The 12,683-nt window shown below is 39.8% G+C and overlaps 1 protein-coding gene and 1 long non-coding RNA gene across 2 annotated transcripts in view; one reads left to right on the top strand and one right to left on the bottom strand.

Moving 5' to 3' along the window:
* The window catches only part of LOC140679056 (uncharacterized), a 48,592-nt gene that overhangs the window by 5,807 nt on the left and 30,102 nt on the right, over positions 1 to 12,683 (bottom strand). The window lies entirely within an intron of this gene.
* tmem117 (transmembrane protein 117) overlaps positions 1 to 12,683 on the top strand; it is a 162,286-nt gene that overhangs the window by 135,868 nt on the left and 13,735 nt on the right. The window contains exon 6 of the mRNA XM_061969589.2: positions 4,463 to 4,560. Coding sequence (XP_061825573.1) covers positions 4,463 to 4,560 — 98 coding nt within the window. The remainder of the gene's footprint in view (positions 1 to 4,462; positions 4,561 to 12,683) is intronic.

Below are 12,683 nucleotides of genomic sequence, written 5' to 3'. Positions count from 1 at the left end.
AGTTTCTGGCACTGCTCAGGTGTTATGAGAGCCCAGGTTGCTCTGATAGTGGCCTTCAACTCTTCTGCGTTTTTGGGTCTGGCATTCTGCATCTTCCTTTTCACAATACCCCACAGATTTTCTATGGGGCTAAGGTCAGGGGAGTTGGCGGGCCAATTTAGAACAGAAATACCATGGTCCGTAAACCAGGCACGGGTAGATTTTGCGCTGTGTGCAGGCGCCAAGTCCTGTTGGAACTTGAAATCTCCATCTCCATAGAGCAGGTCAGCAGCAGGAAGCATGAAGTGCTCTAAAACCTGCTGGTAGACGGCTGCGTTGACCCTGGATCTCAGGAAACAGAGTGGACCGACACCAGCAGATGACATGGCACCCCAAACCATCACCCAACCATGCAAATTTTGCATTTCCTTTGGAAATCGAGGTCCCAGAGTCTGGTGGAAGACAGGAGAGGCACAGGATCCACGTTGCCTGAAGTCTAGTGTAAAGTTTCCACCATCAGTGATGGTTTGGGGTGCCATGTCATCTGCTGGTGTCGGTCCACTCTGTTTCCTGAGATCCAGGGTCAACGCAGCCGTCTACCAGCAAGTTTTAGAGCACTTCATGCTTCCTGCTGCTGACCTGCTCTATGGAGATGGAGATTTCAAGTTCCAACAGGACTTGGCGCCTGCACACAGCGCAAAATCTACCCGTGCCTGGTTTACGGACCATGGTATTTCTGTTCTAAATTGGCCCGCCAACTCCCCTGACCTTAGCCCCATAGAAAATCTGTGGGGTATTGTGAAAAGGAAGATGCAGAATGCCAGACCCAAAAACGCAGAAGAGTTGAAGGCCACTATCAGAGCAACCTGGGCTCTCATAACACCTGAGCAGTGCCAGAAACTCATCGACTCCATGCCACGCCGCATTAACGCAGTAATTGAGGCAAAAGGAGCTCCAACCAAGTATTGAGTATTGAACATGCTCATATTTTTCATTTTCATACTTTTCAGTTGGCCAACATTTCTAAAAATCCCTCTTTTGTATTAGCCTTAAGTAATATTCTAATTTTGTGACACACGGAATTTTGGATTTTCATTTGTTGCCACTTCAAATCATCAAAATTAAATGAAATAAACATTTGAATGCATCAGTCTGTGTGCAATGAATAAATATAATGTACAAGTTACACCTTTTGAATGCAATTACTGAAATAAATCAAGTTTTTCAAAATATTCTAATTTACTGGCTTTTACCTGTAATTACTGAAATGTGAACTCATGAAATAATCAAATTAATTGATTAAATCATGAAATATATAAATAAAACATGCAATAAATACATTTAATTTTACATTAAATACATTGACACATTTATGTATTTATTCTAATTATAATTCATTAATGACCTATTTAAGTAATTAAAGATTTGTGTATCTAATTTGTCCCATTTGGCCATCCATACGGAGGCACCACTAAATAAATAAATAAAGTAAATATATAAAATCTGTAAAAGAAAATAGGTCATTGATAAATTGCCTTCATGTAGACGTACATGCAATGGCGTGAGTAAAACATATCACAATTGCATACATTAAAGCATTCATCAGACATGCAGATGCACATGATTCTAAGGAAAAAGCTATCAAACATTGATCGTGCAGTAACCCAGCAGATGGGACAGTAATTGGTGGTAAAAAAGCTTGTCTGCGAGTCAGTTAGCGCCCATTTTATAGTGTGCACTACTGCCACCTACAGGACTTTAGTGGAACATATCACCTGGTTAGTATAGTATTGTTTGGCCTTGGTGGGTCTGTGCTGTTGTAGTTAGTAATGAAACAAGGCTTGTATAAATGCTACTTTTCATTTTAATTGGTGTTTTACAACAAGACAGTAGCTGACATTTTGTTTATTATTTCTACTGTTTGTATTTTGACATTGAATAGTTGAATCATTTTGAAACCAACAACATGACTGCAAGATATTTGTTATTTCATGCTATAAATCACAAATGACTATTTAGATAAAGGAAGTTAGCTAATGGAATAAACATTGTTTGTACTCTTCATGCATTTGGAGCAGTTAGAAGTGGAGAGTGAGTCAAAGAGAAAGAAAATGGCTATAAAATCCAAAGCAGAATCCACTAATGCAGAAACAAAAAGAAAAATGCAAGCTGCTCATAAAGGCTCATGTCAGAGCCATTAAAGCCAAAATGGCAAAGTAATGTGTGAATGAGCCAAAGTAATGTGTAAATGATGTAAATAACCAGATGAACCATCTGTGGCTGTGAAGTGAACACTAGTAAGGTTGTACAAACCCCGTTTCCATATGAGTTGGGAAATTGTGTTGGATGTAAATATAAACGGAATACAATGATTTGCAAATCATTTTCAACTCATATTCAATTGAATGCACTACAAAGACAACATATTTGATGTTCAACCTCAAACTTTATTTTTTTTTGCAAATAATTAACTTAGAATTTCATGGCTGCAACAGGTGCCAAAGTAGTTGGCAAAGGGCATGTTCACCACTGTGTTACATGGCCTTTCCTTTTAATAATACTCAGTAAACGTTTGGGAACTGAGGAGACACATTTTTTAAGCTTCTCAGGTGGAATTCTTTCCCATTTTTGCTTGATGTACAGCTTAAGTTGTTCAACAGTCCAGGGGTCTCCGTTGTGGTATTTTAGGCTTTATAATGCGCCACACATTTTCAATGGGAGACAGGTCTGGACTACAAGCAGGCCAGTCTAGTACCCGCACTCTTTAACTAGCCACGTTGATGTAACACGTGGCTTGGCATTGTCTTGCTGAATTAAGCAGGGGCGTCCATGGTAACGTTGCTTTGATGGCAACATATGTTGCTCCAAAACCTGTATGTACCTTTCATCATTAATGGCGCCTTCACAGATGTGTAAGTTACCCATGTCTTGGGCACTAATACACCCCCATACCATCACACATGCTGGCTTTTCAACTTTGCGCCTATAACAATCCGGATGGTTCTTTTCCTTTGGTCCGGAGGACACGACGTCCACAGTTTCCAAAAACAATTTGAAATGTGGACTCGCCAGACCACAGAACACTTTTCCACTTTGTATCAGTCCATCTTAGATGAGCTCAGGCCCAGCGAAGCCGACGGCGTTTCTGGGTGTTGTTGTTCGCCTTGCATAGGAGGGTTTTAACTTGCACTTACAGATGTAGCGACCAACTGTAGTTACTGACAGTGGGTTTCTGAAGTGTTCCGGAGCCCACGTGGTGATATCCTTTACACACTGATGTCGCTTGTTGATGCAGTACAGCCTGAGGGATCGAAGGTCACAGGCGTAGCTGCTTACGTGCAATGATTTTTCCAGATTCTCTGAACCCTTTGATGATATTACGGACCGTAGATGGTGAAATCCCTAAATTCCTTGCAATAGCTGGTTGAGAAAGGTTTTTCTTAAAGTGTTCAACAATTTGCTCACGCATTTGTTGACAAAGCGGTGACCTCGCCCCATCCTTGTTTGTGAATGACTGAGCATTTCATGGAATCTACTTTTATACCCAATCATGACACCCACCTGTTACCAATTTGCCTGTTCACCTGTGGGATGTTCCAAATAAGTGTTTGATGAGCATTCCTCAACTTTATCAGTATTTATTGCCACCTTTCCCAACTTCTTGGTCACGTGTTGGTGGCATCAAATTCTAAAGTTAATGATTATTTGCAAAAAAAAACATGTTTATCAGTTTGAACATCAAATATGTTGTCTTTGTAGCACATTCAACTGAATATGGGTTGAAAATGATTTACAAATAATTGTATTCCGTTTATATTTACATCTAACACAATTTCCCAACTCATATGGAAACAGGGTTTGTAAATACTGTATAGAGTCGGCTAACCCATGCGGTTCCTGTGGATGTGAACACAAGTTGTAATTACTGTAGTGACTAAATAACAGTGATTGAAACAGACAAAGTAATATGTAAATAATGTCAATAACTAGATGAACCATCTGTGGCTGTGAAGTGAACACTAATAAGGTTGTAAATACTGTATAAAGTAGGCTAACCCATGTGGTTCCTGTGGATGTGAACACAAGTTTTAATTACTGTAATGACTAAATAACAGTGACTGAAACAGACAAAGTAATGTGTAAAAAATGTCAATAACTACATGAACCATCTGCGGCTGTAAAGTGAACACTAATGCGGTTGTAAATATTGTATAGAGTAGGCTAACCCACATTGGTCCTGTGGATATGAACACAAGTTGTAATTACGGTAGTGACTAATGAATATATTGACTGAAACAGACATCGTGATTAATTTGGATGAATGGGGTATGTATTTATGTCAACTCTGTTGATCATTTTTCAATTATTTAATACTAAAGGGGGTTTCAATTCGATGGTAATTGATGCTTCCTTTATCACCACCGGATATTTCTATACGTGTGGACTAGTGGTGGGATTGAAGAATTATTTTTATCTTTTGTAGGTGACAGATATGATGCTTCAGGATAAGAAGTACCCAGATTGGGGGAACGCTGCCAGAAGGTTCTGGAAAAAAGGCAATCATAGGATTGTCCTCTTCTGGTAAGTTAACTATTGAGACAAGTGTGATGCATTGCAATAATAAACATGTTGTTAGATTAATACTTCCACAATTGAGTCAAATTTGTGCAGGGAGAATTTCCTGATGGTTTGTATTTAGATTGTGCAAGTGTAGCTGATGTTAGTGAGTGTGTGTTGCATGTGTGTAGTGTATCACCCGGCGACAAGGAGTCAATAGCCGTGTTAATCATCCTTCACTCAGTGTCAGCCCCTTTTAATTAGAAGAACAAGAGGGGGAATCGATGAACATGGCAAGGTCACAAGGCAAATCCTAGTCTTGTCACTTTTTTTGTTGTTTTTTTCCCCCTCTTTGTCATGACCTTTAAAGAGCTGCTACACAAACGCTGCAAAGCATGTCTATAACAGTATGGCCCACATAGATAGTAAGTCCACAGTGCTAGTGAGTGTTCATTTTTCAGATGTGGGTGTCTTTCAGGGGGTTCATTTTTGGGCCAAAGGAGGACTGTACATACAGAGTAAAGGCACGGTGGAGGGTAACATGTCTTCAGTTCTTTTTTGACTTACACCAGGGGTCGGCAACCCAAGATGTTGAAAGAGCCATATTGGACCAAAAATACAAAAAAAAAATCTGTCTGGAGCCGCAAAAAATTAAAAGCCTTATATAAGTGTTATAATGAAGGCAACACATGTTGGTGTCTATATTAGCTATATTAGCCCACTCTCAAAGGCTGACGCAAATCTTTGTTGACAGAAATGTTGTGTTTAAATTTTTATTCTACACATTTTTGCAACATTGGAACTCATTAGTAAAATGGATGCTTCTCACAGGAGATAACTTCTGGAAAGTACTGGCTCAGAATAGCCAAAGGTGTAAATGTGTGTGTCCAAGTTTAAGGAAACGGCAGGCTGTCTTTTTCTAATGGATTTATTACCATCTTTGCAAGCTTGGTAACGTTTTGCCGTGGTCTAGTCCAGGGGTCGGCAACCTTTTCCAGTCAAAGAGCCATTTTGACCAGTTTCACAAATTGAAGAAAACAAAGGGAGCCACAAAAATCTTTTGAAATTTCAAATGTAGTTACGCTGCATACAAAGTTTTTTTTTTGCTTTGTGCTATGTATAAACCAAGGGTCTCAGACACGCGGCCTGCACCTTAATATGAAAATTGAATGTTAGTGCGGCCAGCGGGTTTAATATGAATGGCGCATGACAGCGTCAAACTTGTCAACCCTCCCGATTTCTCCGGCAGACTACGAATTTCAAGGCAACTATTCTCTCGAACGTGCCGTGATGGTACAGCATTTGGCGCCCGTTACAACCAGAGTGCCGGCCCGGCCACACGTTGTATCAGTGACGTGCAGTCACTAAAGGCAGGTGAGGCGGGGCCTCACCTGCTATCATGGAAAGAAAAAAAATGTAAAAAGAAAAAAAATTAATTAAATTGTTATATGTATCCAGTGATTATACTATAGAGTTATTTTCCATTTAACTTCACCAGTTTTAGATTATTTTTATTCAAAATCGCTGAATTTTCACATTTGCCATTCAAATACTGAGAAGAGACGGTGCGGTGAACAGCAGCCAGTTGAGGCACGTCACTCAGTGCCGCAACATGGATTCCGGACTCGGCTAACTGCTGGCCTGCTGTGCAGTGAGACTGTATTGCTATATGAATTATATTATACATTTCCATAGTTTAGTTAGCTGAGGTATATAATGTACAGTGTATTTTGTCAACAACTGTATGTGTGTAACGTATTTCTTGTGCTGAGCGATCATAAAACGGCTGCAAAAGACGCACTGGCTGAGGCTCCAGTAATCCCGCCTCCTGCACCCTCGCCGTAGAATTGTTATATCAACTAAAGCCCACACTTAAACTTTCCACATGCAAGATTGAATCTATTTAAAAAAGTTATTTCATAAGAAGACAAAAAGTGCAAAAACAATAATGTTCGTGTTGGAGGAGTTGTGAATGACTGCAGGGCCACAACATTAGGTACACCTGCAGACTGCAGGTGTATCTAATTCACAACTCCTCCAACACGAACATTATTGTTTTTGCACTTTTTAGCTTCTTATTAAATAACTTTTGTAACCTATTTTCATGGGCTTTTCTCTTTGTGATGTTAAGTTCCTGTTATGCGCTGTTATACAGTATATGCCTTGAGCTCTTATTTTGAAGGCGCTAAGAGCGGAAGTGATGTGACACGGAGTGGAGCGGAGGTTTTTGAAAGAAGGTAAATAAAGTGGTCCTCGTGTAAACTGGAGCCTCCGTGTTTGTTATTTTGTAGTTTCATACAGTATAGGCGACATTTATAAACCCTCGGTTACACTTTTTTAAATAGATTCAATCTTGCACGTGGAAAGTTTAAGTGAGGGCTTTAGTTGTGGACTTCATTTATAAGTAAAGGTAAGACCATAATAACGTTTTTTTTAATTAAATGTGCTCTTTTGTGTGCTACAGTTTGTATGTGTAAAGTTAAAGTTAAGTTAAAGTAGCAATGATTGTCACACACACACTAGGTTCTGGAGAAATGTGTCCTCTGCATTTGACCCATCCCTTGATCACCCCCTGGGAGGTGAGGGAGCAGGGTTGGGGTGGGGGCGGGGTTTGGTGGTAGCAGGGGTGTATAATGGAGCCCGCAAGAGTTAGGGCTGCATGGGATTCTGGGTATTTGTTCTGTTGTGTTTATGTTGTGTTAAGGTGCAGATGTTCTCCCGAAATGTGTTTGTCATTCTTGTTTGGTTTTGGTTCAAAGTGTGGCGCATTATTAGTAAGAGTGTTAAAGTTGTTTTATATGGCCACCGTCAGTGTAACCTGTGTGGCTGTTGAACAAGTATGCCTTGCTGTCACTTACGTGTGCAAGCAGAAGATGCATACAACAAGAGGCTGGGCTGGCACGCTGTTAAAACAAAATATAGGCCGCGCTAAATGCTGTACCATCATGGCACGCCCTTATTATTATTGTACAGGTGAAAATAGGAGAATATTAACCCCGGTAGTTTTCTGCGAGAGGCACTGAAACCCGGAAGTCTCCCGGGAAAATCGGGGGGGTCGGCAAGTATGCAGCTGAGCCGCATCAGAGTGATCAAAGAGCCGCATGCGGCTCCGGAGCCGCGGGTTGCCGACCCCTGGTCTAGAACAACATGGCACACAAACAACTATCAGAAATGCAGCCAATATTACATACACATAATGTGTCATGAGACATGCAAATATAGATTAAATACATAGAGGACATAAGTAAAGGAAATTAAATGAGCTCAAATATACCTACAAAAGAGGCGGAAAGATGCAATATGTACACACAGCTAGCCTAAATAGCATGTTAGCATCGATTAGCTTGCAGTCATGGATTGACCAAATATACCTGATTAGCACTCCAGCAAATCAATAAAATCAACAAAGTTCACCTTTTGTGCATTCACACACAGCATAAAACGTTTGGTGGACAAAATGAGACAAAGGAGTGGCATAAAACACGTCTTTCTGTAGCAGCGTCGGAGAAAGTTCTACATGTAAACAAACTACGATGAGTCCAGGGATCGCTGAAATTAGTAGGACAAAACAGTTCTTCACTGATGAGAGTATTTGGCTCGCAAGCCAAATACTCCAAATGTTTGGTATAAACAGTGGGATTTCTAACAATTAAGAAGGTTTGTGTCATGTTTGTCCTCCGACAGAAACCATAGTAAAACAAAACAAACATTTTTTTTCATCTTTTTCCATTTTCACACATCTTTGAAAAAGCTCCAGGGAGCTACTAGGGTGGCGCTAAAATAGCTGCGGGTTGCTGACCCCCGACTTACACCAAGGACAAGTCATGCTTTCTTTTCCGTTTGTTTGTGAGCAGTAGGGCTGCAACTAACGATTATTTTGATAGTCGATTAATCAACGATTATCTTAACAAAAAGCGTAAAGAAAATTGGATGGCTCTAATTTTTCCATCGACTTCTAAATGCAGCTTAAGTTATTTTAGGCATGTGCTTACTAACAACAAAGATGACTAATTCATAAATATTTATTTATACTGTAACTGTGCTGCTCATTCAGCTGTTAGGAAAAATTAAATGACTAATACAATGTTGTCAATTTAAAAAAAAGGAAAGGCAAAGTGCTAAAAAAATCAATTAACCTTGTTTTTGTATAAAACAACTGTTAAAATAGCAGCAATGAAAACAAACAAAACACAAAATCTAACTTCCTCAAAAAGAATGGCATTTTGTGATGTTTTAAAAGCTGCACACTGATATATTGATTATTGATTAACTCTTGGCAGTTTTAGCAATCTAATAGACTCAATGTGTAGAATTATATTTTATTATTTTTTAAACATTTTGGCTATTTAATACATTGTATGTTTAATCTTATGATACATCCGCATTAGTGCCTGTCTGTGTCTGTGTGTGTGTCTGTGTGTGTGTGTGTGTGTGTGTGTGTGTGTGTGTGTGTGTGTGTGTGTGTGTGTGTGTGTGTGTGTGTGTGTGTCGTGCGTTTGTTAAAGTGCCTTTTTTACAGCATTGCAGATTGACGCTGCTTTAAAAGGTACTTGAATTGATATAGACAAAGTTTAGCTGGCTGAATTTGGTTAAAATGATAGTTCAAGTTATTTTTCACACAACTTTGTCTCACTCTTATTAGCTCACTACTTCGGTAGAAGCTAACACTCTTACCGAGGTTGAGACCACATCCTCCCTCCAAATGTCCGACATCATGTCTCCGATTTAAATACTGGCATATCACAGATATACTGCCATAAAAACAACGTCCACTTTGCAAAATGAGCTAAGTATTCATGTTTTTAAGAATAAGAGGAAATATCCTCAAACTTTACATGTTAGCACTGGCAATGTTGATGGAGAGTGACACACTTTGGCCCGGAAAAGCACGAGTGATGAACCGACATCAATCTCTAAAGGATATCACCACATGGGCTCAGGAACACTTCAGAAAACCACTGTCACTAAATACAGTTCGTCGCTACATCTGTAAGTGCAAGTTAAAGCTCTACTATGCAAAGCGAAAGCCATTTATCAACAACATCCAGAAACGCCGCCGGCTTCTCTGGGCCCGAGATCATCTAAGATGGACTGATGCAAAGTGGGAAAGTGTTCTGTGGTCTGACGAGTCCACATTTCAAATTGTTTTTTGGAAATATTCGACATCGTGTCATCCGGACCAAAGAGGAAGCGAACCATCCAGACTGTTATCGATGCAAAGTTGAAAAGCCAGCATCTGTGATGGTATGGGGGTGCATTAGTGCTCAAGGCATGGGTAACTTACACATCTGTGAAGGCACCATTACTGCTGAAAGGTACATACAGGTTTTGGAACAACATATGCTGCCATCTAAGCGCCGTCTTTTTCATGGACGCCCCTGCTTATTTCACCAAGACAATGCCAAGCCACATTCAGCACGTGTTACAACAGCGTGGCTTCGTAAAAAAAGAGTACGGGTACTTTCCTGGCCCGCCTGCAGTCCAGACCTGTCTCCCATCGAAAATGTGTGGCGCATTATGAAGCGTAAAATACGACAGCGGAGACCCCGGACTGTTGAACGACTGAAGCTCTACATAAAACAAGAATGGGAAAGAATTCCACTTTCAAAGCTTCAACAATTAGTTTCCTCAGTTCCCAATCGTTTATTGAGTGTTGTTAAAAGAAAAGGTGATGTAACACAGTGGTGAACATGCCCTTTCCCAACTACTTTGGCACGTGTTGCAGCCATGAAATTGTAAGTTAATTATTATTTGCAAAAAAAAAATAAAGTTTATGAGTTTGAACATCAAATATCTTGTCTTTGTAGTGCATTCAATTGAATATGGGTTGAAAATGATTTGCAAATCATTGTATTCCGTTTATATTTACATCTAACACAATTTCCCAACTCATATGGAAACGGGGTTTGTAATTGTCGGCGAGAAAAAATTTGTTAACAATGTAGACTAATTGTTGCAGCCCTAGTGAGCAGGATGTTGGGAAACTAAACTAAACTTTGTTGAGGGGTGAGACATGGGCCAAAGAAAAAAGCCATTAAATTGTTGTGCGGTTCCAAACTTTTAAATAGAGTTTAAACATTTCATATCACGGTTATTGTGAACAAAATTGCGGTATTAGCTGCGTTTCCATTGCCGTTTTTTGCAAAATAAAAGCGCTATTTCTGAAATTTCGATAAAGTACGTTTGCGACTTGTAGGTGTTTCCATTAAAGGGTGTTTTGCTTCATGAGCCATAATCCTTTAAAATCTCATCCCGCGACAGCCAACTTTGAGGAAGATATTGCAGCCACTGCTCCGTGATGTCAATAGAAGACGAGCACCCGCTCGCTCAAAAGGCGATTCCAAGATGACCCGTCTGCCCTCGTCATCCTGCATCGGCGCCCCACCGCCTCGGTGTTTATGTGACCTCTAAATTTTTTGCAAAAGCATGATGGAAACACTTTTTGCCCATTTAAACATGGAAATGTCTCAAAAACGCAAATATGTTTTAGCGATATTTGAGAGGTTTTTCGAAATATGGGTGTTTCCATTACCCGTTTCGTATATTGTGATATTTAGGTTTTGCTCATTTCTAGGGGCAATGAAAACGCGGCTATGTGGAATGTGTTCAAAAAATATATAGTCATGGCCAAAAGTACTGGCATCCCTGCATTTTTGTCAGATAATGCACCACTTTTTTCACATTTATTTATTTTGTTTGCATTGGAATAACACAAAAAAAAAAAAAAAAAAAAGCCAGATCTGATATTTTACACATAACTCCAAAAATAGACTGGACACAATTATTGGCACCTTTTCAAAATTTTAAGAAATAATTGTATTCTAAGCATGTGGTGCTCCTTTAATTTGTAATTAAACTCACCTGTAGCAAGTAACAGGTGCTATATAGAAGTCACACTTGCAGCCAGTTAAAATGGGAAAAAAAAGGACTCAACCTTTGTGTTGTGTGTACCACACTGAGCATGGAGAAAAGATCGAAGAGAAAAGAACTCTCAGAAGATTTGAGAACCACGATTGTGGAAAAACATGGACATTCTCAAGGCTACAAGTCTATCTCCAGAGATCTAAATGTTCCTGTTTCTACTGTGCGCAATGTCATCAAGAAGTTTAAAGCCCATGGCACTGTAGCTAACCTCCTTGGACGTGGACGGAACAGAAAAATTGATGAAAGACTGCAACGAAGGATTGTTAGAATTGTGGATAAAGAACCTCGATCCACTTCCAAACAAATTCAAGCTGACCTGCAGACACAGGGTACAACAGTGTCAGCTCGCACTATCAGTCGCCATCTCAATGAAAAGGGACGCTATGGTAGGAGACCCAGGAGGACCTCGCTGCTGACACAGACATAAAAAAGCAAGACTGGGGCATAATGTAGGGCCCAGTGTCAGAAAGCTGGGTCTTTGTCAGAGGTCATGGGTCTTCCAGCAGGACAAAGACCCTAAGCATACTTCAGAAAGCACACCAAAATGGCTTAAGACAAAGCGCTGGACAGTTCTGAAGTGGCCATCAATGAGTCCAGATCTAAATCCTATAGAACATCTGTGGAGAGATCTAAAAACAGCAGTTGGGAGAAGGCACCCTTCAAATCTGAGTGACCTGAAGCACTTTGCAAAAGAAGAGTGGTCCAATATTCCAGTAGCAAAATGTAAGAAAGTCATTGATGGTTACAGGAAGCGATTGATTTCAGTTATTTTTTCCAAAGGGTGTGCTACCAAATATTAAGTTGAGGGTGCCAATCATTTTGTACAGTCCATTTTTGTAGTGCTGCGTAAAATAATATCAGATTTGGCTTTTTGTTTTTGTGTGTGTCTTGTTCCAATGCAAACTAAATAAATAAACATGTAGATACCAAAGCATTTGTAATTTCAACAATCATCTGGGAGAAGGGGTGCATTAACGCGGGTGATCTATTGTATCCTCCTATGGCAGTGGTTCTCAAATGGGGGCACGCGTACCCCTGGGGGTACTTTAAGGAATGCCAAGGGGTACGTGAGATTTTTTTTAAATGTCTGTCACAAAGAACTGTGAAAAGAATTTGCAACAATGCAATATTCAGTGTTGACAGCTTTTGTGGACATGTTCCATAAATATTGATGTTAAAGATTTCTTTTTTTGTGAAGAAATGTTTAGAATTAAGTTCATGAA

Source organism: Nerophis lumbriciformis, linkage group LG10 (genome assembly GCF_033978685.3).
Source record: "Nerophis lumbriciformis linkage group LG10, RoL_Nlum_v2.1, whole genome shotgun sequence".
NCBI classification, from domain to species: domain Eukaryota; kingdom Metazoa; phylum Chordata; class Actinopteri; order Syngnathiformes; family Syngnathidae; genus Nerophis; species Nerophis lumbriciformis.
The sequence above is the reverse complement of the archived record's forward strand: the minus strand, read 5'-3'. Positions and strand labels throughout refer to the sequence as shown.